Here is a 26,301-nt window from a genome sequence, read left to right as displayed (position 1 = left end):
TGTTTTTTTTTTTTTTTTAATATAATCTTTATTTACATATACATAGTAAAATAGTGCACAAAAAAAACAAAAGGGAGATGCACATTGGAATATTAAGTACATAAGATCATGTAAAAGGGGTGCAAACAACATAATGTGGTACAATCATAGTTTGCACCACAACAGATGCACAAGTGGAGACCTTCAGGTGGTACACATATACAGTATAACGCACCCAAAAATTACTAAATCCCAGAAGGCAAACCAGGTGACAAATCCTGGCAGAAGGCATGCCATCAGGACCAGTCCAGGGTGGACTACAAAGCTGCATTCGCTACCACTTCAGTCACCTGGCCAGCCAAGTGGGCATGAGAGCCTGAACTTGTTTATATGAGAGCTGAGCAGCAGTGACTGGCGCACTATGGGGAAACTCATACTTATTTCTGAAGGTGCTAGCTGCCTGACTCTCATGATGATCCAATGGCTTTCAATACTTTCAGATTTACTGATCTGAATCAGGTATGCAGATAAGGAGTTCCAAATTTACTCTAACTATCTAATTTGCAAATTGTTTTTGGCTCAGTACTGAAGCCAAAGAAATTCAGATAACTAATATTCTCAGAAGGATATGAGTAATAGCATTGACAATGCTTTTTTACAGTACAGGTCTCTTCTAAGCCATCTTTGGGCACATCTATTTTTCATGAATAGGTCCCCTTACCCCATGGTAGCCCCCTTTTTTTTTTTTTTTTTTACTTACCTCTATCTGTCCAAAGAACTCTCACAAGTCCATGTGACATAATCTGGAAGTTGAGCATCGGTGCACTGGGAGGAGTCTGCAGGGCACCCTATGTCAGATGGGCATTATCTACAGAGATAGGAGGTGCCTTGAGTAAAGGCTCGTACACACTAGAGGAAAACCGGGCAACAATGTTCATCTAAAAAACTTTCGTACAATTTTCGTATAGTGTATACACAACTTTCTATAGCTGATTCAGACCTTCTGAATTAACATTTCCGAAGGGACAAGCTCCAAAATTTTTCTCATACGGGAATAGAATTAATGATTTTCACTTAATATGTACTGTTTTTCCATGATTTTCGTAAAATAAAAATCTGAAATGAAAGACTGTATGATCAGAAACAAACAGCCAAAAAAAAAGCCTTTGTCGTAGGAGAATTTCCGTACAAATTTTTCTTCATCGGTTCCGATTTGCTGTGAAACCATGAGGAAAACTGGACGACCGTTCACCCAATAGTGTTTACCCCCCTTTAGCCTGCACGTAGCGCACAGCTTGCCAGCTCGGGTGACTAGTCCAAATTTTTATTTTTTTTATTTTTAGGAAATGTGAATCCCACACTATAGCAGCAGTGTCAAGATAAATAAAGCTGATGCCGCCCCTGGATTGGAATGTCTTGTAAGAAGTAAATAGCTTAGGAGACTGATAAAGCAGAAAATGGTAGGCATTGGTCACGATAACTGCTTGAGCACATGCATCTCTTTTCTGCCTAGAGAGTCTCTATAAATCTGCATAATCCCCCATCAAATCAGGACACAGGAGCATAGTAGAAATTATTATTTCCTACCTGTAACCAGCTGAGTAACAGGCTTCATATCCCCATTGAGAATATTTAAAGTAATATTTCGATCGGACTGAAGGTACAGCGGGCTCCCCTGTATAAAACAACAAAGAGAGGACAAACTATTAGTTCAATGAATACTCATGTACAAAGGCAAGTGTTTGTATACATGTGTATGGTGCTGGAGAATCTTCCAGCTACAGGTCACGTCATTGCTCGTGCTTCACCTCCATCTGACCATTCCTGTGTTACTAACGGTAATCCATCAATAGCTCCTTGATAGGATGTGTCAGTATCCTAGTCTCTCAATTACACATGTAATCAGACTGCTGATGCTGGATGATGGTTTGTGATTTTCTGACAAGTATACAGCCAGGTAGAGAGAGATATACATTGGAAGATGTGTCACTGACTGTATCTCAATATACTGTCAGCCAGCTGTAACCTCCAGGACCAAGGCAATCATACTGCTGCCTGGAGAAGATTACTAAGGCAGCTGGACGCCCATAAACACACATTTCCTATCACTTTCTGTCCCGATACAATGGTCACCAGGACAATTTGAGAGGGTGAATCTGCCCATCAGCAATACAGACAGCAATATAAAACAACAGGAGTTGTAACCCTTCCCTGCTCTGTCCAAAACAAAAAAAATGGGCTAATGAGCTTTGTCTATAAAGAACAAAAATATAATATATTGTAGCTTACAGTCCTTAGATGTGGTAACTGTATTTGTTTTCTTTTTTTCTCAAGCTAAGAAGATTTTGAGAAAATTCAGAAAATACCTGTTGATCTTGCCAGGAAAGCAATGTCTTTGTTACCCCCTGTGAGCTGCACTGAATATTTTTTTCCTTCCAAGCTATCTTCTGTAAACTACCACTTGCCCGTGCCCTACATATAATGGAGGTGAAGAGATACGGACATGTTTGTAGCTCAGTATCAGGAGAGCAGCCTAAGGGACAGTCATTGCTCCCCCTGCAGTTACAGAGGAGGAGTAAACAGCCACCAAGGGACAGAAAGAGTGTTATTTGCAGGATTACCAGTTGAAAAAAAAAAGGAAAAGAAGCTTGAAAAAAAAAAACGAAAACAAATGCAGCCACCACACCATGGACTAGTAGGCTGCACTGTATTAATTTTTTTGGTTTTGGGTTTAGATAGATTTTAAAGTGTTAGTTCAACTTTTCAGAAAAATTAATTGTACACCCTCTCCACTATCCCCCCCTGGGTACACACTGTACTTACCTCCATGGGTGATGAGTTGTCAATGCCCATCAGATGGTGCAATGATCTGTGAATTTAAAATTCCCACTCTTCTCTTTTTTCTGAGGCACTTCTGGGACTGATCAGAGCGAGACCCTGTGCCCGCACTGGCCAATCAGAATTGCTCTAATCCTTCCTTTAAGTGCTTCAAAGAGAAACGAGGGAGAAAAAAGAGGATTTCAAATCCCTGGACCGCTACACTGGCTGCATGGACAGCTCATCACCCATGGAGGTAAGTACAGCAGGGACTTGGCAGGGTGAGGAGGGTCACAGATCAGCAAGGAAAGGGAGAACTGCTCAGGTGAGAAAACAATCCTGACAATCAGAGCAGGGTGCAGCTAGGATCCGCAGTCCAGATAGCTGTATTGTGTAGAGAGAAAAGCAGCCGCACTCCCACTTGAAGGTACGAAGTATAAAATCAGTTTATTAGAATCCAAGAAATAAAATCAATCCACAGTACAGTCCATAATACAGTCAGAGACAGGGGATAAAAGCATAGTAGTTGACGCGTTTCACGGATTCACGTCCGCTTAGTCGTAACTAAGTCGTAAGGGTGAGGAGGGTGTATGGTGCTAGTTCACCTTTTCATTTTTTTCTACAAAGATGAACTAAAACTTTAAGCTAATCCTTGTTGTTTCCAATGGACAAATAACTATCAGAGGTAACAGGATCTGCCACAGCAGAGTAGATGAAAGTATTCCATTGGATGAATGGTGAATTCCATTGGATGTGAGTGGCAGCAGGTAGATGGAAAAAGTGGTAACAAGAAAATAAGCAGCTAGTGCCAGGTTAAAAAGGGGCAAATTAGCACATTCAGTATTTAATAAGTAAGCCATGCAGAGAGATAGACAGATATAGATAGATAGATAGATAGATAGATAGATAGATAGATAGATAGATAGATAGATAGATAGATAGATAGATAGATAGATAGATAGATAGATAGATAGATAGATAGATAGATAGATAGATAGATAGATAGATAGATAGATAGATAGATAGATAGATAGATAGATAGATAGATAGATAGATAGATAGAGACAAACAGACAGATTTTGAATGACTTCTAAATATCTAAGAAGTGTCAAGTTGTACTTTAACATCTTAATTCCCCAGAACAAGAGTTCCCATTGCTTAGCCTTGCAGTCATGCTAAGTTTGTGTGACTCCCAGCAGAGAGCAGATGTCTGCGCTGCCGAGCTCGGTATATCAGTCAGAGACGCAGGCGCCGCAGCCGCAGATGGTGATCCCGGTGACCTGCTCTGTCTGTATAAATCTTTATCATTAACCTGCCAGCAAGGAAGCTGTAAAGACTGTTTATGCGCACACTGATGCATAGCATACGGTTTCTGTCTTTAGTCTCCTCCGGCTAGCCGCTAGCGGCAATGCTGGCAAGCTGAAGGTTAATGAAGGCCCCCCTTATTTATCCCAATGGTATTTGTTTTTATACAATCAACTAGAAAACGATATGCAAAGCAAAGAAACAAACAGCCACCTCTTCATCCGTAAGCTCTGGACTGTGCCTTGAATGAAACATTCTGCTCACGTTTCCTTTTCCTAAGAGCAGAGAACCCCTATATGGACAAATTACAGGCCTGATCAGTTAGTAAATGGACTAGTGTGGAATGGACTCTCTTACCTACATGGGTTTAGCTTTAGCCACAGCAGACCATGTTACTGTTATGGGCCCCAGCAGCAGAGGGGGCCCAGCAGAGGCTGGCTACAATTGTTTTGCAGGTAGCAATAGTATAACAGCATATTTAAAACTTAACTCTAGGTATGGTTTGTATTGCAAAGTTAAATGAGTCCAGCCTGGACCAATGTAACTGAAAGTGGTTGTAAACCCTTTGTGACAGGATGAGATGCTCAAAATGGTTGGCAAATGACACGGGGTGTGCACATTGGCTCAGTACAGGACTACAGGGTGTAGATATGGAGTGGAGAAAACTGTTTTTGCAGCTTTTTCCAGGTTTTGGTATACCTGGATGGGGCTCTGTAGTTAGGAGATTTCATAGTGTCTTGGGTGGGATGGAATCTCCAACCCTGTGTCCAGGTTTTGTGGAGGACCAGCAGGGTGTGTGCTTGGGTGCCCAAAGCCCTTATAATGAAGGTATAGGAATATCTCTGGGCTCTCCCAGTTGGAGAATGCTCCACCCAACAGACAGGAGGTCTGTGCATGGATAGTCAGAAGGATTCCAATCCTCTCCAGGAATCAGAGAGGCTGAAGGTGCCAGAGCATGTGTGTGCCTGCAAGAGGCAGTAAATGGCCTGAACTAAGGCCAGAGTGGAGCTGTGGATGCTAGAATAAAGCAGTCTGTACTGAAGCACCTATGGTGGGGGGGACCAGCATAAAGAGCAGAGATGCTGCAACTAAAGCTGAGGGAGAGTTCAAGAGCCAGGTGGGCCAGTATTTTCTGTATATTTACTGGAGAAGAACCCCTACCTGGGAATCCTATATGTTACAGACTTTTTATTTGCCTTTTAATTAAAATGGGCTACCAGGCCCTTAAAACATAGTTCCTGACTACCGTGAATCACTTGAAAACGGATCTACCACTAGAGCTAATGGTCCCCCATGTTACACCTTAATATACCCATTGAAATGATTGGCCCCAGGTAATATACAGAGAATAAACACATCCTCCTACATAAGCTGTTTCTGTTTAGCTGTAGCCCTTTCTTCTCTACAGCCTTCCAAAACAGACATATCCCAAAGGCTTTTTCTCAGCTCCAGAAGGCAGGGGATCTGAATTCTCACACTGCACAGAATAAAGAGGAGAGCTCCTGAGACCTGAGTGAGGGGAATGTACCTTACACGGTCACTTAGGAAAATATGCACAGCTAAGGCTGTCAATCAACTCTTGTGTGCTGGAGAGGGTCGTGCTTGGATTGAGGCAAGTACACACTATAAAGGAATTTGCTTTGGTCATTTTTCCCTTTAGAGATTTACAACCACTTTAACATATTCCATACCTGTTGGACCACTGTGGAAGTGGAGAATTATTTTAGTATTTACCACTACTACAGCGTTTGCTGCGGTCTTCTGAGTCCTGGGCTAGGCAGCTGTCCTAGTGCACAGCAACCACAATGGATCTCTTGCTCAGCATGGCCACCATTTGGAGAATGCCTTGCCATTTTCTTACTAAAAAGGGAATTAAGAATACAATTTTTTCTCTCACTGAAGAAAATTAGACCATGCTTTATAGGGTGTTTTGCCTTTCTCTGGATCAGCTGTGGGTATACGACTCTGTATATGGAGGTTTTCTATTTATTTTTCTATTTCTATTGGTTAAATTGTATAGACTTGTGCCTTTTTTTAACCTGACTAACTATATGAATGCAAAGCATTCTCTTATTGAACAAGGCTAAGAGGCAAGGCAACAATGTCATGATCTCAACCCTGTCCATTCATTGTAGGTGCATTCATTGCAGGTTTTTCTCAGAATGGCAGCTGTGCTGAGCAAGCAACCCCCTGTGGTTCTTATGCAGTAGGACAGCCACTCGGCGCAGCACACGGAAGACAGTGGAAATCACTCTGTTAAAAATTACTATTACAGCGATTCTCCACTTCCACAGCTATCACAGGTATAGGATATGCATATGTACATGGGTCCAAACTAGACCAATGTACAGTAACTATGCAATGCAGACAATAACTGGAGTTCAGCTTTAAAGTGACAGTCAGCATTACCATTAATATCTGTTTGCATTTGACCTAGTATCAGCCTCTTGCAGTCTCTGTACAGCAGAGCTAGGGTGTGGGAGGAAGAAGCAGTACAAGGAGCCAATGAATTTGTGTGCTGATTGGAGGTGAAAGCAGAATGACAGAGAGAAGAGTTAATGACTGCGCTACTTCACTTTTCATTGTCCAGTCACGGGCTGGGTAGCTCCAGGATAACTTGAGCTCAGAGGAAGTTGGTTGAAAAACGCTTGCTATCACAACATCTAGCAGAAAAATAAAAATACTGCAGGAGAAATCTTTGAAATGAAGGTAAATATTGCAGCAAAAGCTGGTTTTTGGTATTTTTTTCTTTTAATAGACTACTTTTATTTTAAAAAATGTTGTCTAGAGTTTTGCTTCAAGGGTGCTTCAACAAAGTTGCTTGAAGCTTAAAGATGCTTTATAGATGCTTTGCAAACGCTAGCTGTAAACATTGCTCAAGGTCACAAGGCTTTAGCAAATACATTTGGATAAAATTAATAAACAGACAGCTTGAGAACTTCTATATGATTCTGATGTTTTCCTTAGCTTCTGATATAAAATTTTGCAAATAAGTAATTCGCTGATGTGCACTGATAGGCTGCACTGATGAGATGGCACTGATGAGACAGCACTTATGAGGTGGCACTGATGAGACGGCACTGATGAGACGGCACTGATGAGACAGCACTGATGAGGTTGCACTGATGAGCACTGGTAAGGAGACACTGATGAGGCGGCACTGATAGGTGGCACTGATGGCCACTGATAGGCACCACTGATGGGCACTGACGAGGAGACACTGATGGGCATCAGTGATGGGCACTGATTGGCACTATTTGGGCTACACTTATAATCAGGGCACTGATGATTAGTGCCCTGATTATAAGTGTAAACAAAGTGCTGACAGGCTTGCCAGTTAACAGCAATCCTTTTCTCACACAGACACAGTGTGTGAGGAAAGCACTGCAGATAACCGATAAGTCTGTTTACATGTGGTCCGCTGTGATTGGACACAGCTAATCACATGGTAAAGGGCAAATCACAGTGGACACAGCGGTCACTGAGCAGGCTGGATGCGCGCCCCAGGGGGCACGAGGGAGGTGGGGTTCTGGGAAGATGTCCATGGATGTCCCCCCAGAACTGGACGATCTCGCTGTAGCCGTCTTTTGGCTATAGCGTGGTCGGGAAGTAGTTAATGAAGATCTGTAATCAATAATACATCCTTAAATGTATCTTTTTGAAATATTCATGTTTCAACCAACTTCCTCTGAGCTTTTTTGAAATATTCATGTTTTAATGCAGGCACCTAAATTTAATTTTAAATCAGAAAAACTGCTCACTTCTACCCACACTATCAACTAGCGACATCCATTCCAGACTAATATAGAAAACCAGGAAGAAATCCCTAAGGGGGATCTTTCCATGAAGAGCGGGGAAGGAGGATGTTTAGAATGCCTAAGAGTGTCCAGACCCATAATGAATTTGTAAAGCAAATAACAATATAAAGAGTAAAAAAATAAGTTTTGCCTTTATTTCAGAAATTTCATAAAATCTAGTATATAGAATTTGAAAATAATCACAGGGATATAACACATACATTGTATAAGAAAAAACACAACAGTACAAAGAGGGGCATGTACCACATGTAACGTGATGCACAATAAGGAGTATAACTTTGTGTGGGGACCATGGACCCCTACGCGTTTCAGCTTGAAAAAGTCTTCCTCAGGGGGTATATTGGTCTACTCCTTGTGAAAAAGATCTATATGCATATTACAAAAGCTGGTAAATGGTCTGCATATATGTTACATAATATAGTTACATTTGAGACATATATAAATATATGTAGAGCATATTCCCCGCTCTTCATGGAAAGATCCCCCTTAGGGGTTTCTTCCTGTTTTCTAATTTTAAATCAGCCTCTTGAAGTCCCTGTACAGCAAAGCCCAGAGTGAAAGAGTAAAAAGAAGAACAAGAAACCAATTAGCTGCGCTGCAGTAATCATCTGTTCAAAAAGGAGCATGTTCATAGAAGGAGAGAGCAGCTTAACCAAGAAATTAGCTAATCATTCTGCTTCTTCTCCATTCACTGTCCAGTCACAGGCTGGGGGAGGGACAAAACCTGTAAGGGCTCTTTCACACGGGCTTTCCGTATGTCCGCAAATCATCCTATTTTTTTGCGGATGATTTGCGGACATAATGGCATTGCGGATGTCAGCGGAATACCATCCGCTGACATCCGATTTCCTTCCTTTCAGTTCTGTTCCGTTTTTTCGAACGGAACAGAACCCTATTTTTCCTCCGTTCAAAAAACGGAAAGGAAGGAAAATCGGATGTCAGCGGTGTCATCCGCTGACATCCGCAATCCCCATAGACTTACATTAGGTCCGCATATCATCCGCAAACGGATGGGTTGATATGCGGACCTACGGAGCGGATGACAGAAATGTCATCCGCTCCGTGAAAAAAAAAAAAAAAGGACCGCAGCGGAGCTCTCACACGGAAAGCCCGTGTGAAAGAGCCCTAAGTGTTACTGAAATGCAGTAAAGAAAATCAGGTCTCCTCCTCTACCAGACAGTGCTGTGCTGTGTGGCAGAGCTGTGAAATTGTCAGAACCGTATGGACACAAAATACAATTCTTTTGGCAGGTAAAACAGCTCGCTCATATATATTTAATTTGTCTATTTAGCCGTTTGCCTGGAGTTTAGCTTTAATCTTTCTCCATAAACACAAAATGTCAGGCCATCTGTCAAATCTTTAGGTAATTTAATTCCATTTTGGAAGATCATTTATTTTTGATCTGTGTAATACAGACTTTTTAAAATACGATGTCAGTAAAATGTGGTTTAATAAAAAGAAGCCAAAGAAACTGTTACATGTTTCGTTTCTTGGTCGATTTCATTTAATTGAATTTTAAAAACCTCCAAATGTAGGCGCGTGAGACTGCACATTCACTTGTTATGCTGAAAACCCACAGTGACTCTCTTTCCCGAAGGACAGATCTAGCGAACCTGCTGTTTACACCTTCAGGCGATCATCATTTACAAGTGAGCAGTACAGTACTAATGGATGGTGTTACGCAATGGCAGGAGATAGATATCTCTCCCTCGCTGGGGATTTCAGCTTATTTCTCACTTGTGAAAACATTGCCTATACCAATCAGCCTCTGGAGAAGGTATTAAATAGATGAAGTTGTTACTGAGTAAAAGTGAGACTCGTGCATCAAAAGTGTCTCTGTCAGTAACTAAGAAATATTTTAAATTGTCTCGTGCTTTGAGACAAATGTACAAAATTGCCTCATGACATTCATGCTAGGATAACAGCACATGGATGTTTCAATTCTGCCAGATAAAAAGGGTAAAGAAAATGCAGGTTATTTCCGTACATAATACAGTGGGCTTAGCATCAGATTTATTTTCTCATAAGAAAGTTCTATTTTACGCTTTTTTCTCATTCTCTCTATACTCCTTCTATCCTGGCTGCGCTTCTTCTAAATTGAATGATGCCAAGCATAATTTAACCTAATCCTAGTGAGTTTAGGATGTCAAGGACATGCGCCTTGTGTGCGTGTTATCAAGCCACCTTGGGCTAAAGCCCCGTACACACGATAAGAAATTCGGAAGGGAAATTTTGTCTGACGACCGGTCTGCCGATTTTCGAATTGTTAGTATGGTGCTTTCGACAGGCGACTCTGACTTTTCGGCTGACAAAGTCCTGATGTGCAGGCATTAAAATTTTTGTCCTCCGTCAACACACGTCCGATTTTGGTCTCATTAGTACAGATTTTGACGGGGAAAAATCTTATGAGCAAAACTAGGCATGCTCAGAGATGAAAGAACACAAAGAAAGCAATCCAGCACATGACATCACTTCTGAAGTAGAATTCTGTCGTACGGGAAAATTTGTGTGCAGTCTAGAGCACATTCCAACCAACGGACACGCACTCTGGACAAAAGACGGACGACCGGTCGGCGGAAATTCGTAGCGTGTGTACGGGGCTTTAGGCTGTCCATAGATAGATCGCTGGCTGAACAAAAATGAATAGATTCCTCCATCCACAAAATCGAGCTATTGTTTTCTAAAAGCGGGAACTCGAGAAAAAATTTCCAACAAGTTTGTTTAACAGAAGTTGATCATTACAGTGGCCACATGGATCAAAATTCGGCTGGCCCCTGCTGGCTCAAAATTAGGTTGGTCTCTGCTGACCATGTTACCAAAACTGGGCAAACACTGCTTGAAATTCATACATTTCCTGCTGGCTCAGCAGAAATTCCAGTGAGTATTGTCCTGCTGGTTTAGCTTCGTTTGACAAAAGTCAATTGTTCAATCAGCTTTTTTCAAAGGAAACTGTTGGCTGAACATAGCCTTCATCCAATCAGATGCACTTTTTGGGTGTTCTCACAGCAGACACAGCTGGGCAGGGGGGATTCGTCTATCCGCACTGTCAGTGTAGTGTAGTGGAGGAATTTAGATTTTTTTTTTTTTGTTCAACCCGTAGGGTGAAAGAAATCTATTACTGTATGGCCAGCTTTAATGTGGACCCAAGCATGTCCTGACCAGAATAAAGAAAGCTACATAAAAGGTACCAATAAAATAATGTGGTGGGGTCTTTAATAGGGAAAGGGGGTGTGCTCGAGTGCAGGGCTCCTCTCACCAAGAACTGAGCAATCAGTGGTCATGTGACCGATTCATGTGAGTGTGTAGGTTTGTTATTTTCTCTCTCGTGAGTGTGTAGGTTTGTTATTTTTTTAAACCGCATTTTTCTTTTAATTTGCTGTTCTCTTCTGAAGGATGAACCCACCTTTTTTCAGGCATCATTTCTTGTCATAATCGAATTACTGGACCAAGGTGCCAGCTCAGAGATAACACCATCATGCAAATCTTGTTGCCTGTTGAGTTCTTGGCTATGGTAACAAATGTCTGACACAGAACAGCCCTCTTCTGCAACCTCTCACCTTGTGACTTGCTATAAAATTTCAATAATCACTACAGTTCATGAAAGATGTAATTCAAAATAAGAGTAATTTTATAGTGCAAAATCTACTATTAAGAAATAGTGATAAGAAGATCTGAAGCCTCCCCACCTGAAGAAACAGTCCTTCATGTAAAGTGTTCAGAGATCAGCCATCACCTCCCCATAGAGTCAACACTCACCAGATGGAATGGCTGCCCTTACAGCAGCAATCACGCCTGTGTCTTTAGGACCGATATACAAGATGTAGGTAAGCAGATCTGAATCACTATCCTCTTCAGGGAACACTCTTCCCTGTGTCAAAGCTTTGGTAAAACAAAAGCTCACCAAGTTCCCAAGAAGTGCTTTGATAGTGTAGTATTTAATATAAATCCATGCAGAATTAAAAACATATAAAAAACGTGGATATCTTACATGTAAAGCTGCTGCCAACCCAGGATCGAACATCGGCGTGACATCAGTACCAGCAGTTCCTCCCCAACATGTTTCATCCAATAGGACGTTATCAAGGGGTCCTCTCAGGCTCTTGGTAAGCTTTATTTACTGCAGCTTTGACCCAGAGAAGAATGTTCCCCTGAAGTGGATAGTGTGTCTGATGTGTCTGCATCTTGGATATTGGTCCTAAGGACACAGGCGTGACACAGTGTTGACTCTATGGGAAGGTAATGGTTGACCTCTAAACACTTTAAATGAAGGACTGTTTCATCACGTTGGAAGGCTTTGGATCTTCTTATCACTATTTCTTTATATTGAAGTTTGCACTATAAAATTACACTTATTTTGGTTTACATCTTTCATAAAGTATATAGTGTTTATATATCACAGCGCAGAAAGTCGTTTTTTTTTTGTTTTGTTTTTTTTTACTATAAAATTTCAGTGTTGCAGTCTGATAGCTGGGGAAGAGGAAACTTAGGAAATCCTTCCTCTGCAGCAGACCGATGGTATCACCATAGTCTAGGAAAAATCGCTTGACTGGAGCTCAGGGAATTCTCTTCGATAATAAAAGATACAGCTTTTTAAAAATATACTTACTATAGTGGACAATTTAGAAACCAGTACATGCAAATTTAAAACATTCTAAAGCCTTTGTAACAGTTTTAATCAGTTCCTGATGTTTCTATCCATTTCCTGAAATGATTGTATATTTGCGTTTTTTATCAATGTTTTTTAATCTTATATGCATTCTTCTTGTTTCATGCACAAATCTAAAATAACTTCATTGAATGTGAAATGAAAACAGACATTGTGCATGGGTCCAAGCTGTCCATCCTTGGGATCAAATCCCCGAACTCCATTTTTCCACATACAGTGTGTCCCTCTTTTTGGTCCGATGTCGAGATCTGTGTCAATTAATAGTTTGTTTAAATGGAAACTGCACTTTTTTTATTTTTAGAAACAAACAATTCTCTGTTTGTTATTCATATACATTACAATGATTTTAGACCAGTCATTACAGACCCATGCCCAATGCTAAAACTCTTACTTTTAGTCAATACAATACTGGGAGTTATGCGGGAGGGTCTGCTTGCTGCAGTCATATGATTATTATTAGTATTGTAATGAGATGGAAAATTAATGGGAAAAAGTGAGCCAAGTCAGAGTGGCTAATTACATTTCTGGGGACATTCTGTACACATTCGGTGTACAGACCACCCCTAGTTACGAGGAAGTGACATTTGCATTTCATGACAGTTTGAAGAAATTAGAGCTGGCTGTAGATAGAACTGAAAGGTCACTTATAATACCATTACATTTTAAAGAGACCTGTGTAACAATTTATATAGTGCATCTTTTTCTTTACAAAAGTTATTCTTCAACTAGCAAAATGTTTTAACAGAGTTCATCCAATACATTATTGTGTTTCATTCAAATGTTACTACAAAAGAAAAGTAGTAAAATAGTAAAATTGCCCATATCAACAGTTTAATGGAGCCTTTCTCAAACTTTTAACCCCAGGGGAACCCTTGAATCCATTTTCAGGAGTCGGGGGATCCCCTGCTAAAGTCAATACATTGGTGGTCTATTGGAAAAATGACCCTTACATTGGTGGCCGATGGGAAGAACACTCTTTGTATAGTGGTGGTCAGAATGAACATCTTACTTACAGCTAAAATGATTACTGCCGTCATGGCTTTGTTGAGTGGAGCTGGTCCCAGAACTATTTGACACCATAAAATGGGAAGTCAATTGGCCACAGCTCAAGGAAACCCTAGCAACCTCTGAAGGAACTCTAGGATTCCAGGGAACCTTGGTTGAGAATGGCTGGTCTAATATTTTTCCAAATGACTTCAGAAACAAGATGACTGTTGGAGCTGTAGACTGCGCAATGTGTTTTTTAAGAAGTGTGGGTGTGCTTCAGTGATTATTTATTTCTGCAGCATCCTTTTATAGCTGGTATTCACAGTTAGGATATAATGAATAATTAATGGCTTGTTTATTCTAAATATATCAGAAGCATGACCAAAAGTGTGAAGAGAATGTCTTTTGTTTAAGAATGTTCATGATAAAAGCTGACCCTCATTCCCATTTCAAAAAGCTGGGTGGTGTGCTCACTATTTTTATCCTTATATCCTAGAAAGGAACCCTTTGGATCAAATGTGCAGTTTTGCCAACAGCATAAGTAAATAGAAAAAGTAAAGGAATGAGAACACTTTATCATTGTTTTTGGGTCTATAATGTGTGCATATATAGCCTACTCATACACCATCTGTCAGACAGTCTGAAATACTTTATTAGGCTCGCCAATCACTATTTTTTTTTGTTCAGCCAGGGGGCCAGAAAGTAAAACTAGGACTAACCATACACTGAACTGACCGAGATTCAAACTGTTAATGGACAGGCTGAATGTACCAAGATGATCGATCGATCAACTTGGGTACAGCCAGACTGCTAGATTCTCTTACAATTATCACTAACGGCTGCTATAATCACTGTCTTCTCCCGGAGAGGATGGCTTCCACTGCCTGCCCCCTTCCCCCCTGCCAGAAGCGGACAAAAGCTCAGCAGGAGGGATTCCCCTGTAAGAAATTTCCGTGTTGATGGGGGAATAGTGCAGGAAAGAAATTTGCACCGTGTATGGCTTGCCTAACAGATTCCTCCATCTATACAAACAAAGTGGATGGAGCAATCCCCCCTTCTGGAACATTGTATTCTAAAAGCAACACCTGAACATTTGATTGATTTTTGCTAAGCAGGAATGGCCACAAGCTGATCAAATTCAGAAGGTTCATACTGAATTGGCTACATTTCAATCATTGTATGGCCAGGTTTAGGGTTTGTGTACTTTGGCTTTTGTTTGCATCAGAGCTGCTCAACATACAAGTTAATGGGAAGAGAATGGGAAGAGAAAGCAGCTTGGAGCAGTTTATAGTATGGTCAAAAGGAAATGTGAAGGAACTCAGAAACAGATCTTGAATGCACCTAAAAACATTCTGCATTTGCAAATCTAGATACACCTTTATACTCCACAAGAACTGCAGACACTGCAAGCCAAAACTGGACTCCCTTTTTTGGGGAAAATTTTTAAAGTGATTGTAGATGATCACCTTTGTAAAACAACCCATTTAGTTTAAAATAGAAATGAAAGGCAAAACATTTTTCTAAAGAATTAAAATACATTATAAATACCTTTTTTTTTATAAGTGATCACATTCCCTCTGTTCTCAGCTGCATAAGAGCTGGGAGGAGGAAAAGCAGCAGTACACTGAGCTTGCCAGTGAATGGCTGTGCAGCGGGGGCGTGTCAGGACGGGTCTGATCATTGGAGGAGAGTACACTGAGTTCCCAGCATAGCTATTGAATTGACCATAATGTGCTCTCCTGCACAGGGTGGTCAGTTTTTAATAGGAAAGCAGACAGGAACACCAGGGATTTCACAGAAAGTAAGAAATACAAAGAGAACATGATAAGTTTTCATACAAGTACGTGGTACAGTAGGCACATATCAGGAATGTGAAGTGTGGGGGTAACAAACGCTTTAATTATTTCTTTCTTTACCTCAAGGAATTCAGAGTTAATATCTCCTCTCTTTTGAGAGAATCAATGAAGGCAGAATGTGCACATGATGCCCTAAGAGGAAGTTACCAGCCTTCACATGTGAGGAAGCAAAGTGGACTAGCTGAGTGGAAGAAAAGAGGACAATGTAATTTTAAGGCACTTTAAAGTTATATCCATAGCCAAAACATTTTTTTTATTTTTAGTTTTGTTAGAATTAGTAAAAAACACTGGCAAGGTTTTTGTTTGTTGCCTGTGACTCGTCAGAGATATTCTTTACTACATACACACTTAAAGCGCTATTAAACCGCAAACCAAAAATGTAATATTTTGCAGTTTACCAATCCTTAGATATGGTGGCTGCATTCGTTTTCTTTTTTCTAGGCTTTTTGCCTCTGTTTTCAGCTGGCAAACGCCTATATTAGAATGCCTTCACTCTAGGTGGAGTACAGGGGACACCTTTACGGCGTTTGGATCGCCGTGATTCTGCCCACGTTTCAGAATCGCCGCAAATCGTGGGATGTCCTTTGCGGTCCCGTGTTTTTTGATGACACTCAAATTGCGGCACGATTTTGCCACGATTGTCACCCAAAGAATTGTGGAAAAATTGCCCAAACAGAATCGCAGGATGCCTGTCACCCAAAGGAACTTAAAATAAAAATAAATAACATACAGACTGCAGGTATCTTATGAAAGTGGAGCTATTGAAGAACAACTTTCTTTTGGCTCACAGAGACAGATTTTGTGAAATTTTTTGTCTTGAATGCATTCCAAAAGTGGTGCAGTATGCGCCAAATTCAAGTACAAGTTCTAGACATGTACAGTAAGTGGTTAACATTAGGTGGTTTCAAGAGGAGCCAAAAAAAACAAAAACAGGATCAACATTGGAAAGCTTAGCTAGTACCAATGCTTATGTTTTTTTTTTTTTTTTAGCCAGATAGTCTTTTTAAAAATGCATTTACATGAAAAAAAAAAGTAAGGATCTCTTCCAGTATATTCAGGGACAGCAAGCAACTTTGCAAGTGTAGCACTACTCCCAAGGGAGCTGCTGGGTGTGGGTCCCCCTGGGTTACCGCTAGCAACAACAGTACCTTTAAGCATGTTTTCAAGTGTGAGCACCTCAGACAAGAACCAGTCCAGTTTCTTTGGTTTTTAGGATTTATTTGAGAACTTGGATGGGAGAAGTGGGATACTCCAACAACTGAACTATGCACAATTAGGCAGGGACACTGAAAAAATGCTGCTTGACGCTGGTTAGCACTTTACTGACGCTGGTTATCGCTTCAATGATGCTGGTTAACACTAACTGACGCTGGCCTCGGCTAGGCCAGTTACTAGAACATCACCTCTGACTGTGGAAAAGTCCTTTAAGCTCCCTAAGGTACTGTTTCCTGAGGTAGCTGATTGGTAGTGCAGACTGTACTGCTGAACACTTCAGGGCCCTTCCTGGTGCCCCGTTTTACTCCCCAAACCTCAGGGCTTTACTACTTGTCACCCCCTTTACTGTGCACTCCTGGTTAGCTGGCTCCTGGATCACCTTTAACCTCTCTGGAGTGGTCCCCTCGCCTAGGCAGACCCCTGGGCAGATCTTGAGTACTCATGATACTGTTTTTCCTGAAGATCTCTGCCCAGCAGCTCCACTCGGTCAGCAACTCTGGATCCCTTACAGCCCAGCTCAACCTCCAGTCCCTAGGCCAACTACCTGGACCACCTTCTCACATTTACAGGAGGAGAGACAGCCGTCACCTCCTCCTGGGACTGATGCTCCCACCAAAAGACACTCTGTCACATGCTCCCCAAAGATTTATTTCCAATCCCAGAGTGCATTGCGGCAAACTCCACCCACTGGGACAGTCATAAACCCTGGTGGGCTATTGGTTAGGTTTCCTCCACTGTCCAACAAGATCCCTCATTGGATACAGTGGGGAGACTCCCCAAACTCAACAAGCCACACCTGGAGGCATGTGACAGCACAGCTAACAGATCCAGCCCCCCTGATAAGCAGACAGGGCCATTATATGCTTTCCCCTAGCACCCACCTAGGGGGGTGCTACACAAGTATAAAATCTCAGCTCTGCCTTTCCCTTGGATTTTCAGAGCTGTCTTCACAGGCCCTTGCCAGTAAACACGGTCTTTGTTGACTACTCAGGCTTGAAAACAACAAGGCATTCATATGCTCTTCATACCTATTTAATTTAATATCCTAAAACCAGAAACCAGAAATGTAAATCTTTTTACTGTACTGCACCCTTGAAGTTACAAGAGGAATGGATCACAAACTGCTGCAAAAGAACAGCCCACATAGGTTTACCTATGTCCTGCCTATACTCCTATCCCATGACGTTCCTCACCGCTAATAGCGGATAATAAAATGAACATCTATCCCTCTGTCCTGGTCTTCAGACATGTTGTTCTTTACACTAGTGCAGACTCCAGACATCTGAATGTAAACAAACTGATGTTTACAATGACTGTGGCCTGTGATAACCCCACTGAGTGCCGATTCACACATATGCGATGTCAGACATCGCAAGTGATTCACACGCACTGCTCCGCAAATCACATGCCATGTCTGTGGTTGCAAATTCAGCCATACAGATTGTATGGCTGAATTTGCATTGAATTTGGACCAAAGTCGCAGCGGACCCTTTTTTTGGTCTGCACCAGAATCGGATCGCATGGGTGTTCTCACCTATGCGATCTGATTCCTGTCCGAACTGACAGTTCGCACTGTGATATGCGACCTGATATGGGGGTGTCGTTAACTTTTTATTGATTCGCATATTGTCAGTGTGAATTGCCTGCGAGTCGAGTGTGATGCGGGAACCCGCAGTGGATTCGCAGGGTTCCCGCATTGCATATATGTGAACTGGCACTGAAAGCAGAGAAAGAAAGGATAGAGGTAAGGGGTTACACAAACAAACTTGCCTGTCTCTGGTTATAAAAACCCCTTGGCGCTGGCCACACGCAAATATGCGGCTTCTTGATGGGTGGGCCTTGGCATCAGTGCCCACATATTTGCGTTCATTAGTGCAAATGCAGTTATGCCAAGAGTGGGCGCCCTGCGTGCTACCGGCACAGTTACCGGCGGTTAACGAAAAGCTCACAATCGCTGCTTTTTACAACTAATGAACTATTTTAACCTCTATGCGCCAGCGCCTGCAGGCCTTTAAGGGGTTTAGGATGCCGGAAGGCGGGGCAGGGCTTTTGATCATCTAAGAGCTGTGATTGGCTGTTGTGGCAGTCACATGATCATAAACCCCGCCTCCGGGCATCCTAAACCCCTTAAAAAGCTGGGAGGCGACGGCGCGAAGAGGTTAAAATAGTTCATGTGTTGTAAAAAGTAGAGTTATCTTTTAAAATTAACATTTCCACTTGGATAATATTTAAGTACTACCCGTAATTGCTGCTCAGCATCATATTTGTTTTTTTTTTCCTTTACTGATTTTTAATGAATCAGGTGTTCATCAGCATGCAGAGTTGTGTGATAATTACAAGCGAGAACACAATTCAGTTTACTGGCCTTTAATGTAACAAGCCTTTTACCTTGCCTATTTTTAAGAAAGAAAAAGAAAGCTTGTGGCGCAGGAGGCAATTAAAATGCGGCACATTTTATCATAAGAACATACGTTCCATTTTCACAATAACAGAGGACTGTAGGAAAGAATATAAAGGTAGCCATTATAGCTTGGCTCCTCAATGCTCCTGTGGAGCGTTTTTTAAGTGTTTCCTTGCACCCTCCTAGTATTGGCTGTCATCTGTAAAAAACAAAAGTTTTGATGCTGAAGACAAAAGAAAAAAGAGAAAATCTGAGAAAAGTAAATATGTTTTTTCGGTCACAGACGTCTGCCAAAACACTTCTTGTGCTTATTTTTTCAAATGTATATCTTGTGGCACTTCAATTCATGGGATATTTTGGAAGTACCAAGTCTGCAGGGCTACTAAATATCGAGATACTCGAAATGTTTATGCTGGTTGGTTACAACAACTTACCTACTCCATGTCTAAGCAAATGGGAATAAGGTAGCTTCCATTTTTTTTCAAGACTTTTAAGGAGAACAATTGGAATCTGTAATAATCTCAATCTTTAGTCATAAATTGCTATAGAGACGTAAAATTACCCATCAAAGATTTTTTTTTTTTTAATTCTACAATTCGCAAGAACCAGTTCTGCTGGCAGTGGACTTTACCGGCACCCACATAAGACAAAATTGTATTAAAAATATAAAATTTTATTAATAATCATTAAAAAGTAATGCCACTGCGCCAGTACAAATTCTTTTTATTTTTTTCCCACCTTTTCAAATACATAAATTCTCATTTCTCCCCTCCCAACCCTCCTGCCCCCCACTCCTATGCCTAGATCTCCGCTCTCTCTTTTCCATCACCCACCCATTTCTTACAAATCTCTGCACATTTACTAGTTTTTTTAAGACATCCAACCTTCCCAGGTATCGAAGAATCTTTCAGACTTTTCCTCCTCCTCACTACTCAAGTACTCCATGTTGTTTATATAGTCCACTCTCTTAAACTATTCCCATATTGTAGGTCTTTTCAGGTTTTGTCATTTTTTTGGAATTACTCCTTTTGCTGCGTTTAAGAGGTATGGCATCAATGTACACTTACACAGTTTTTTTGGTTTTATCTGTGTTATGAAATAAACAGCACCAGGGGTCATCAGAAATTTTTATGCCCGTGATCAATTCTATAATTTACTGGATACAGTCATTGGGATCCAAGCCTTTTGTGGAGATCATCATACTTGCCCGATTACCTTATCCATGTGAGTGAATGGGCATGAGCTCTGGCGAGTTGCCATCTTGTCCATGCTTGGTGCCTTACTGGACAGGAGATAAGAGGCGTGTTTTGATCCACATACAGGATTCTCTGCGACTTTACCCTGTCACTGAAGATATTCAGTAATATATAGACTCTATCCAAGAGACTTTATTCCTCATGGACTGTATTGTTCTGTATTGAGGGGTCACTCATTTCAGCCCTAGATCATAATTTCGTCTGCGCTACTAACACTTATTGGGTTTCTTTGAGATTTAATTGTTGTTTTTTTTGAGAATTCTATAATTTGCCTTACCTCTTGCCAGTAAAGTTGTTGTTTTGGGTAATCCCACCATATATGGGTCATGGTGTCCTTCATATTACAGCCTGTCCAACACAATGGGGATTTCTCTGGTTAAAATTTTTGTAATATGCAAAAAGAAACCTTCTAAAACCTAAGTAAAGGTCATTAACGGTACCTTAAAAAAGCACACTAGGTGCAACATTTATTATACAAAAATCAATTAAAAACCATCATCATAGTATGACAAACATGTATAGGCATGGGGAGTAGGGGTGTAGTTGGGAATAGCTAGGGCCATGCCAGACAAATAGATTGCGGTTTTTATTTAATGACACCTGCCCTTATTCAATGATGGCAGATTAGTGCATTTGATTATCTATGGACATAACACCTTTTCTATCAGTATATACTCATTGAAAAAAAACTATTATTTTTTTTTTTATTATATAGTTTACCCAGTATTAGGGGACTACCCAGGCTTCCTGGATTTGGGACCTCATTCAGGCATAAGTGGCGGTAAGCAACAGACAATGTATGAAGACCCCGGTATATAGTATTAAATGCTTGTTATCTTACTTTGGGTATGTATTGTTTAAATATGGAACTTGATATGTGAAATCTAGTTTGTAATATTGAAGATGTTTTTGATTAAGATATCTTATATATTCAATTTCTATCTAAGAGAAAAACATTATTTCGCTGTATACTGTCTTGCTGAAGAAGCGGGCTGTTGCCCCAAGAAACGCATCTACGTCGAAGCGACTCTACAGCAATTCCTAATTACCTCCACACGTCTGCAGCAGGGTGGTAAGGTGTTTCTCATATGCTATTCTAGGATGTGTTACATACAATATTTTGTCTATACATGTTTGTCATACTATGATGATGGTTTTTTATTGATTTTTGTATAATACATTTTGCACCTAGTGTGCTTTTTTTAAGGTACCATTAAAGTCCTTTACTTAGGTTTTAGAAGGTTTCTTTTTGCATATTACATAATCAGAATGTGGAACCTGGATGCTATATGTCCAAAAAGGGAGCTTTAATAGCGCCCTCTCCCTATTCCTTCGCTGTTAGGTTGAAATTTTTGTGCCCTAACAGGTGTCATGTACCATCTTGCGAGGCACTTATAGTTAATTTCTATAGTGTTTATGTCAGCCAAAAAACTATATACAGCTCCCAGTATTTTATTTACTTGTTCTGTTAGATGTGTTCCCATTTCCCTTCCCCAAATTCCAACGAATGGAGGTATTTTTGGCTCCCCCAGCCCTGTGAGTATCTTATATATACCTGCTATACAGTGTCTGACAGGCCGTTCTAGGTCACATAACTGTTCTATTTGGTTTAACTCTTTTCCCCACCTTATGGGCTGAGGCCATGATGACACAAAATGCTTTAGCTGCAAATACCTCTATTCGTTCAATCTCTTGGTTCCATCACTGTGGTTTAACTCTTGAAAAGAACTTATCTTTCCATTTGTTAAAATATCTTTTAATTGCTTATTCTTAATCCAATCTCCAGCTTGTGCACCTTTTCCCGGTTAAAAAAAAATTGTGTCCGATAAAGAAATTAAAGGTGAATTGTATTACCACTTTACTGACCTAAGTATTTTATCCAATATCCTAAATACGATTCTATTTTATTCATGTGTATTTTCACCCAACATTCTGTACTTTTGTGGAATCCAAATATTCGTATTTAATTGTGTGTTGCTCAATACATTTTTCAATCCCGACCCATCTTTTATCACTTTATCATCTTTTATAATTTATTTATGTCCATTCTATCATTCGTGCTAAAAGTACCGCTTCATGGTATCTTTTCATGTTTGGAACACCTAACCCTCCCATGTGCTTTATCTTTACTCAACACTGTGAGCTGTATTTTTGGTTTCTTATTCTGCCAGATAAACTAAGAAAAAATTACTTTTAATGTATTAAAATATGATTGCGGTAATTCTATTGACAACATTTGAAATTTATGTCAAATTTTTGGTAAAATTGCCGTCTTTACTATGTTTATCCGTCCTAGCCAAGAAAGTGGCCTTATTACTATTTTTTTTCCATTTTTTTTCCCATTATTACTATTTTTTTAAGTTCTGACTTGATCTCATTTAATAATGGGATATGGTTTACTTGGTACAGCCTCTCTACCGTAGAGGTTAGTTTTATCCCCAAGTAATTTAACTCCGATTTCGCCCATGAGAAAGGCAACTCACTCTGTAAAGCTTGCTCTACTTTTGTACTCAAACTAATATTCAGAATTTCAGGATTTGCAGGGTTAATCTTCAGGTTAGATAACTTTCAGTACATAATTCTAAAATCAATAAACATAGACTGACATATGATACAAATGTCCTACTATGGACCAATATACAGACACATCTATACATAGATAACATTCTAATAAAAAATGTCTGTATGTACAACAATATCTGTATTTGTTATATTTCTAAGAATATAATACTTCATAAGTTGGTCCTAAAGGAAGCTATGCAATCTGCGCAACGCGTTTACCAGCGGATGAGAAGACACACACCTCTATCTCAATTCAGAACGTTTTCCATGTAAAGAGGTGTCCGTATATTGGTCCCTGGTTGGACGTTTGTAATAGATGCCAATCTATGTTTATTGATTTCTGGTTTATGTACTAACACTATCTGGCTAATTTTTAATGATTATTAATACAATTTGATGTTTTTTATACAATTTTGTCTCACGTGTGTGCTGGTAAAGTCCACTGCTAGCAGGACTGGTTCTTGTTAATTGTAGAATATGTTGTAAAAATTTGCATGTGGCACAGGTAGTGGTTTCCCCTTCGCTTTATTATTATTTATACATTTTTTTTATATTATTTACTTGTATTCTCTATCTGTCAGAACAGAAATATCAGGCTAAGTTTAAGGTTGCAAGACCATTCTACGAGTATCTTGTGTTTGGTGCTTATGATAGGCACTCATTCAACTGAGGTATAATAAAGGTGCTGTCAAAATTCCAGGAAAAAAACAATGCTTTGCTACTAAATAGTCTTAGCCTTTTCCAACAGCCCTGACAAAATGCCAGCTTTCAGTCCTGACCTGAAGCAGGATGCAGTTCATGTTCATAGAGGCCTACAGACTGACACTGTGGTACTTAGCTAATATTTCTGCCCTGACCAGGAGAGAATGCAAGTGAATAACAGTTTACAAACCTGTAGCTGGGAGGGGGGAGAGAAGGGCCCATTCAAACCTTGGGTAGAATTAACTTATATTATGTCACCTTTTCAACAAAATAGAGTTTGGCATTAAGTTCCATCTTATAATGTATTAACACAAACCCTTTTGATGGTTAATAATAGTAATTAATATAACCCCAATTCCAAAAAAGTTGGGATGCTGTGTAAAATTTACATGTAAACAGAATACAATGATTTGTAAATCTTTCCTATTTTTTTCTTAAAATGGTACATTTTCACATTTTCACATTTTTTATGTTTTTTATTTTCAAAATGTTCTATTGTTAATAAAATATAGGTAATGAGTTTTGCAAATCACTGCATTCTTTTTTTTTTTAATGGAATTGGGATTGTACATCAGAACATGAGAACTGTGAAAATATTGGAGGCAGGGGGATCTGGACTCAAAATAGGAACAGTTGGGAGCTACAGTGCCTTGGAAAAAGTAGTCATACCCCTTGAAATTTTCCACATTTTGTCATGTTACAACCAAAAACCTAAATGTATTTTATTGGGATTTTATGTGATAGACCAACACAAAGTGACACATAATCAGGGCCGGTGCAAGGATTTTTGCCGCCCTAGGCAAAATAAAAATTGCCGCCCCCCCCCCCCCCCCATATGACCTACCTTCACTACATCAGCCAAGAGCCAGAAGATCTCTGCATTACGCAAGTGTGAGCGCAGTGGTTGATGTAGTGAGGTGGGAAGCAGTTTAAAGGAACACTGATGGGGGGTAATTTCTGCTGTGACCTGTGTACAGTCCCCACCAACCTCAGCTTCTCCTCCCGGTTGGTGGTTGGTAATAATGCAGCTTCACCGCCATCCATGTGAATAAGGTCATGGAGACAGCCAATCACAGATCACCATCAGTCAGACGAGGTCAGCATTTGGGTAGACGGGGACACTGTCCATTATACACAGCCCCCCCATATCACACAATACAGCCCCCCCCCCCATATAATACAGCACACCTCCCATATCACACAATACAGCCTACACAAAACAACCTCCCCATATCATACAATACAGCCCCTCCATATCATACAATACAGCCCCCCCATGATACAATGCAGCCCCTTCAATATGATACAATGCAGCCCCCTCCATATGATATATGGAAGGGGCTGCATTGTATGATATGGAGGGGGCTGCATTGTATGATATGGAGGGGGCTGCATTGTATGATATGGAAGGGGCTGCATTGTATCATATGGAGGGGGCTGTATTGTATGATATGGAAGGGGCTGCATTGTATCATATGGAGGGGGCTGCATTGTATCATGGGGGGGGGCTGTATTGTATGATATAGAGGGGGCTGCTATGATACAATGCAGCCCCCTCCATATGATACAATGCAGCCCCCTCCATATGATACAATGCAGCCCCCTCCATATGATACAATGCAGCCCCCTCCATATGATACAATGCAGCCCCCCCATGATACAATGCAGGCAGCCCCCTCCATATCATACAATACAGCCCCCCCCATGATACAATGCAGGCAGCCCCCTCTATATCATACAATACAGCCCCCCCCCCCATGATACAATGCAGGCAGCCCCTCCATATCATACAATACAGCCCCCCCATGATACAATGCAGGCAGCCCCCTCTATATCATACAATACAGCCCCCCCCCCCATGATACAATGCAGGCAGCCCCCTCCATATCATACAATACAGCCCCCCCCCTCCATGATACAATGCAGGCAGCCCCCTTTATATCATACAATACAGCCCCCCCCCATGATACAATGCAGGCAGCCCCCTCCATATCATACAATACAGCCCCCCCCCCCCCATGATACAATGCAGGCAGCCCCCTCCATATCATACAATACAGCCCCCCCCTCCATGATACAATGCAGGCAGCCCCCTCTATATCATACAATACAGCCCCCCCCCCCATGATACAATGCAGGCAGCCCCCTCCATATCATACAATACAGCCCCCCCCCTCCATGATACAATGCAGGCAGCCCCCTCTATATCATACAATACAGCCCCCCCCCATGATACAATGCAGGCAGCCCCCTCCATATCATACAATACAGCCCCCCCCATGATACAATGCAGGCAGCCCCCTCCATATCATACAATACAGCCCCCCCCCTCCATGATACAATGCAGGCAGCCCCCTCTATATCATACAATACAGCCCCCCCCCATGATACAATGCAGGCAGCCCCCTCCATATCATACAATACAGCCCCCCCCCTCCATGATACAATGCAGGCAGCCCCCTCTATATCATACAATACAGCCCCCCCCCCCATGATACAATGCAGGCAGCCCCCTCCATATCATACAATACAGCCCCCCCCCCCAATATCATACAATGCAGCCCCCCATGTATGAAGAGTGAGGCCAGTGTCCGGGTGGGGGAGTGTACTGTGTTGTCTGTGTGAGGGGTGGGAGAGGACGGGACACACATCATCTCACCTTGCATGCTGTCCTCGGCATGTGATGGGGGATGGGAGACTGTCCGGTGTCCAGCAATCTGCTTCTGCCAGAAGTTGA

General features: G+C 41.1%; 1 protein-coding gene across 5 annotated transcripts in view; it reads right to left on the bottom strand.

Annotated features, from left to right (window-relative positions):
- Positions 1-26,301, bottom strand: part of SGCD (sarcoglycan delta) — a gene marked incomplete at its 5' end in the record, with an annotated part of 1,184,416 nt that overhangs the window by 124,156 nt on the left and 1,033,959 nt on the right. For all 5 annotated transcript variants that reach the window (XM_082254622.1, XM_082254623.1, XM_082254621.1 and 2 more), the window contains one exon: positions 1,567-1,654. In XM_082254622.1, coding sequence (XP_082110748.1) covers positions 1,567-1,654 — 88 coding nt within the window. The remainder of the gene's footprint in view (positions 1-1,566; positions 1,655-26,301) is intronic.

Source organism: Pelophylax lessonae (genome assembly GCF_965119305.1).
Source record: "Pelophylax lessonae genome assembly, chromosome: 4".
Taxonomy (NCBI): domain Eukaryota; kingdom Metazoa; phylum Chordata; class Amphibia; order Anura; family Ranidae; genus Pelophylax; species Pelophylax lessonae.
This window is presented reverse-complemented; position numbering and strand designations above follow the sequence as displayed.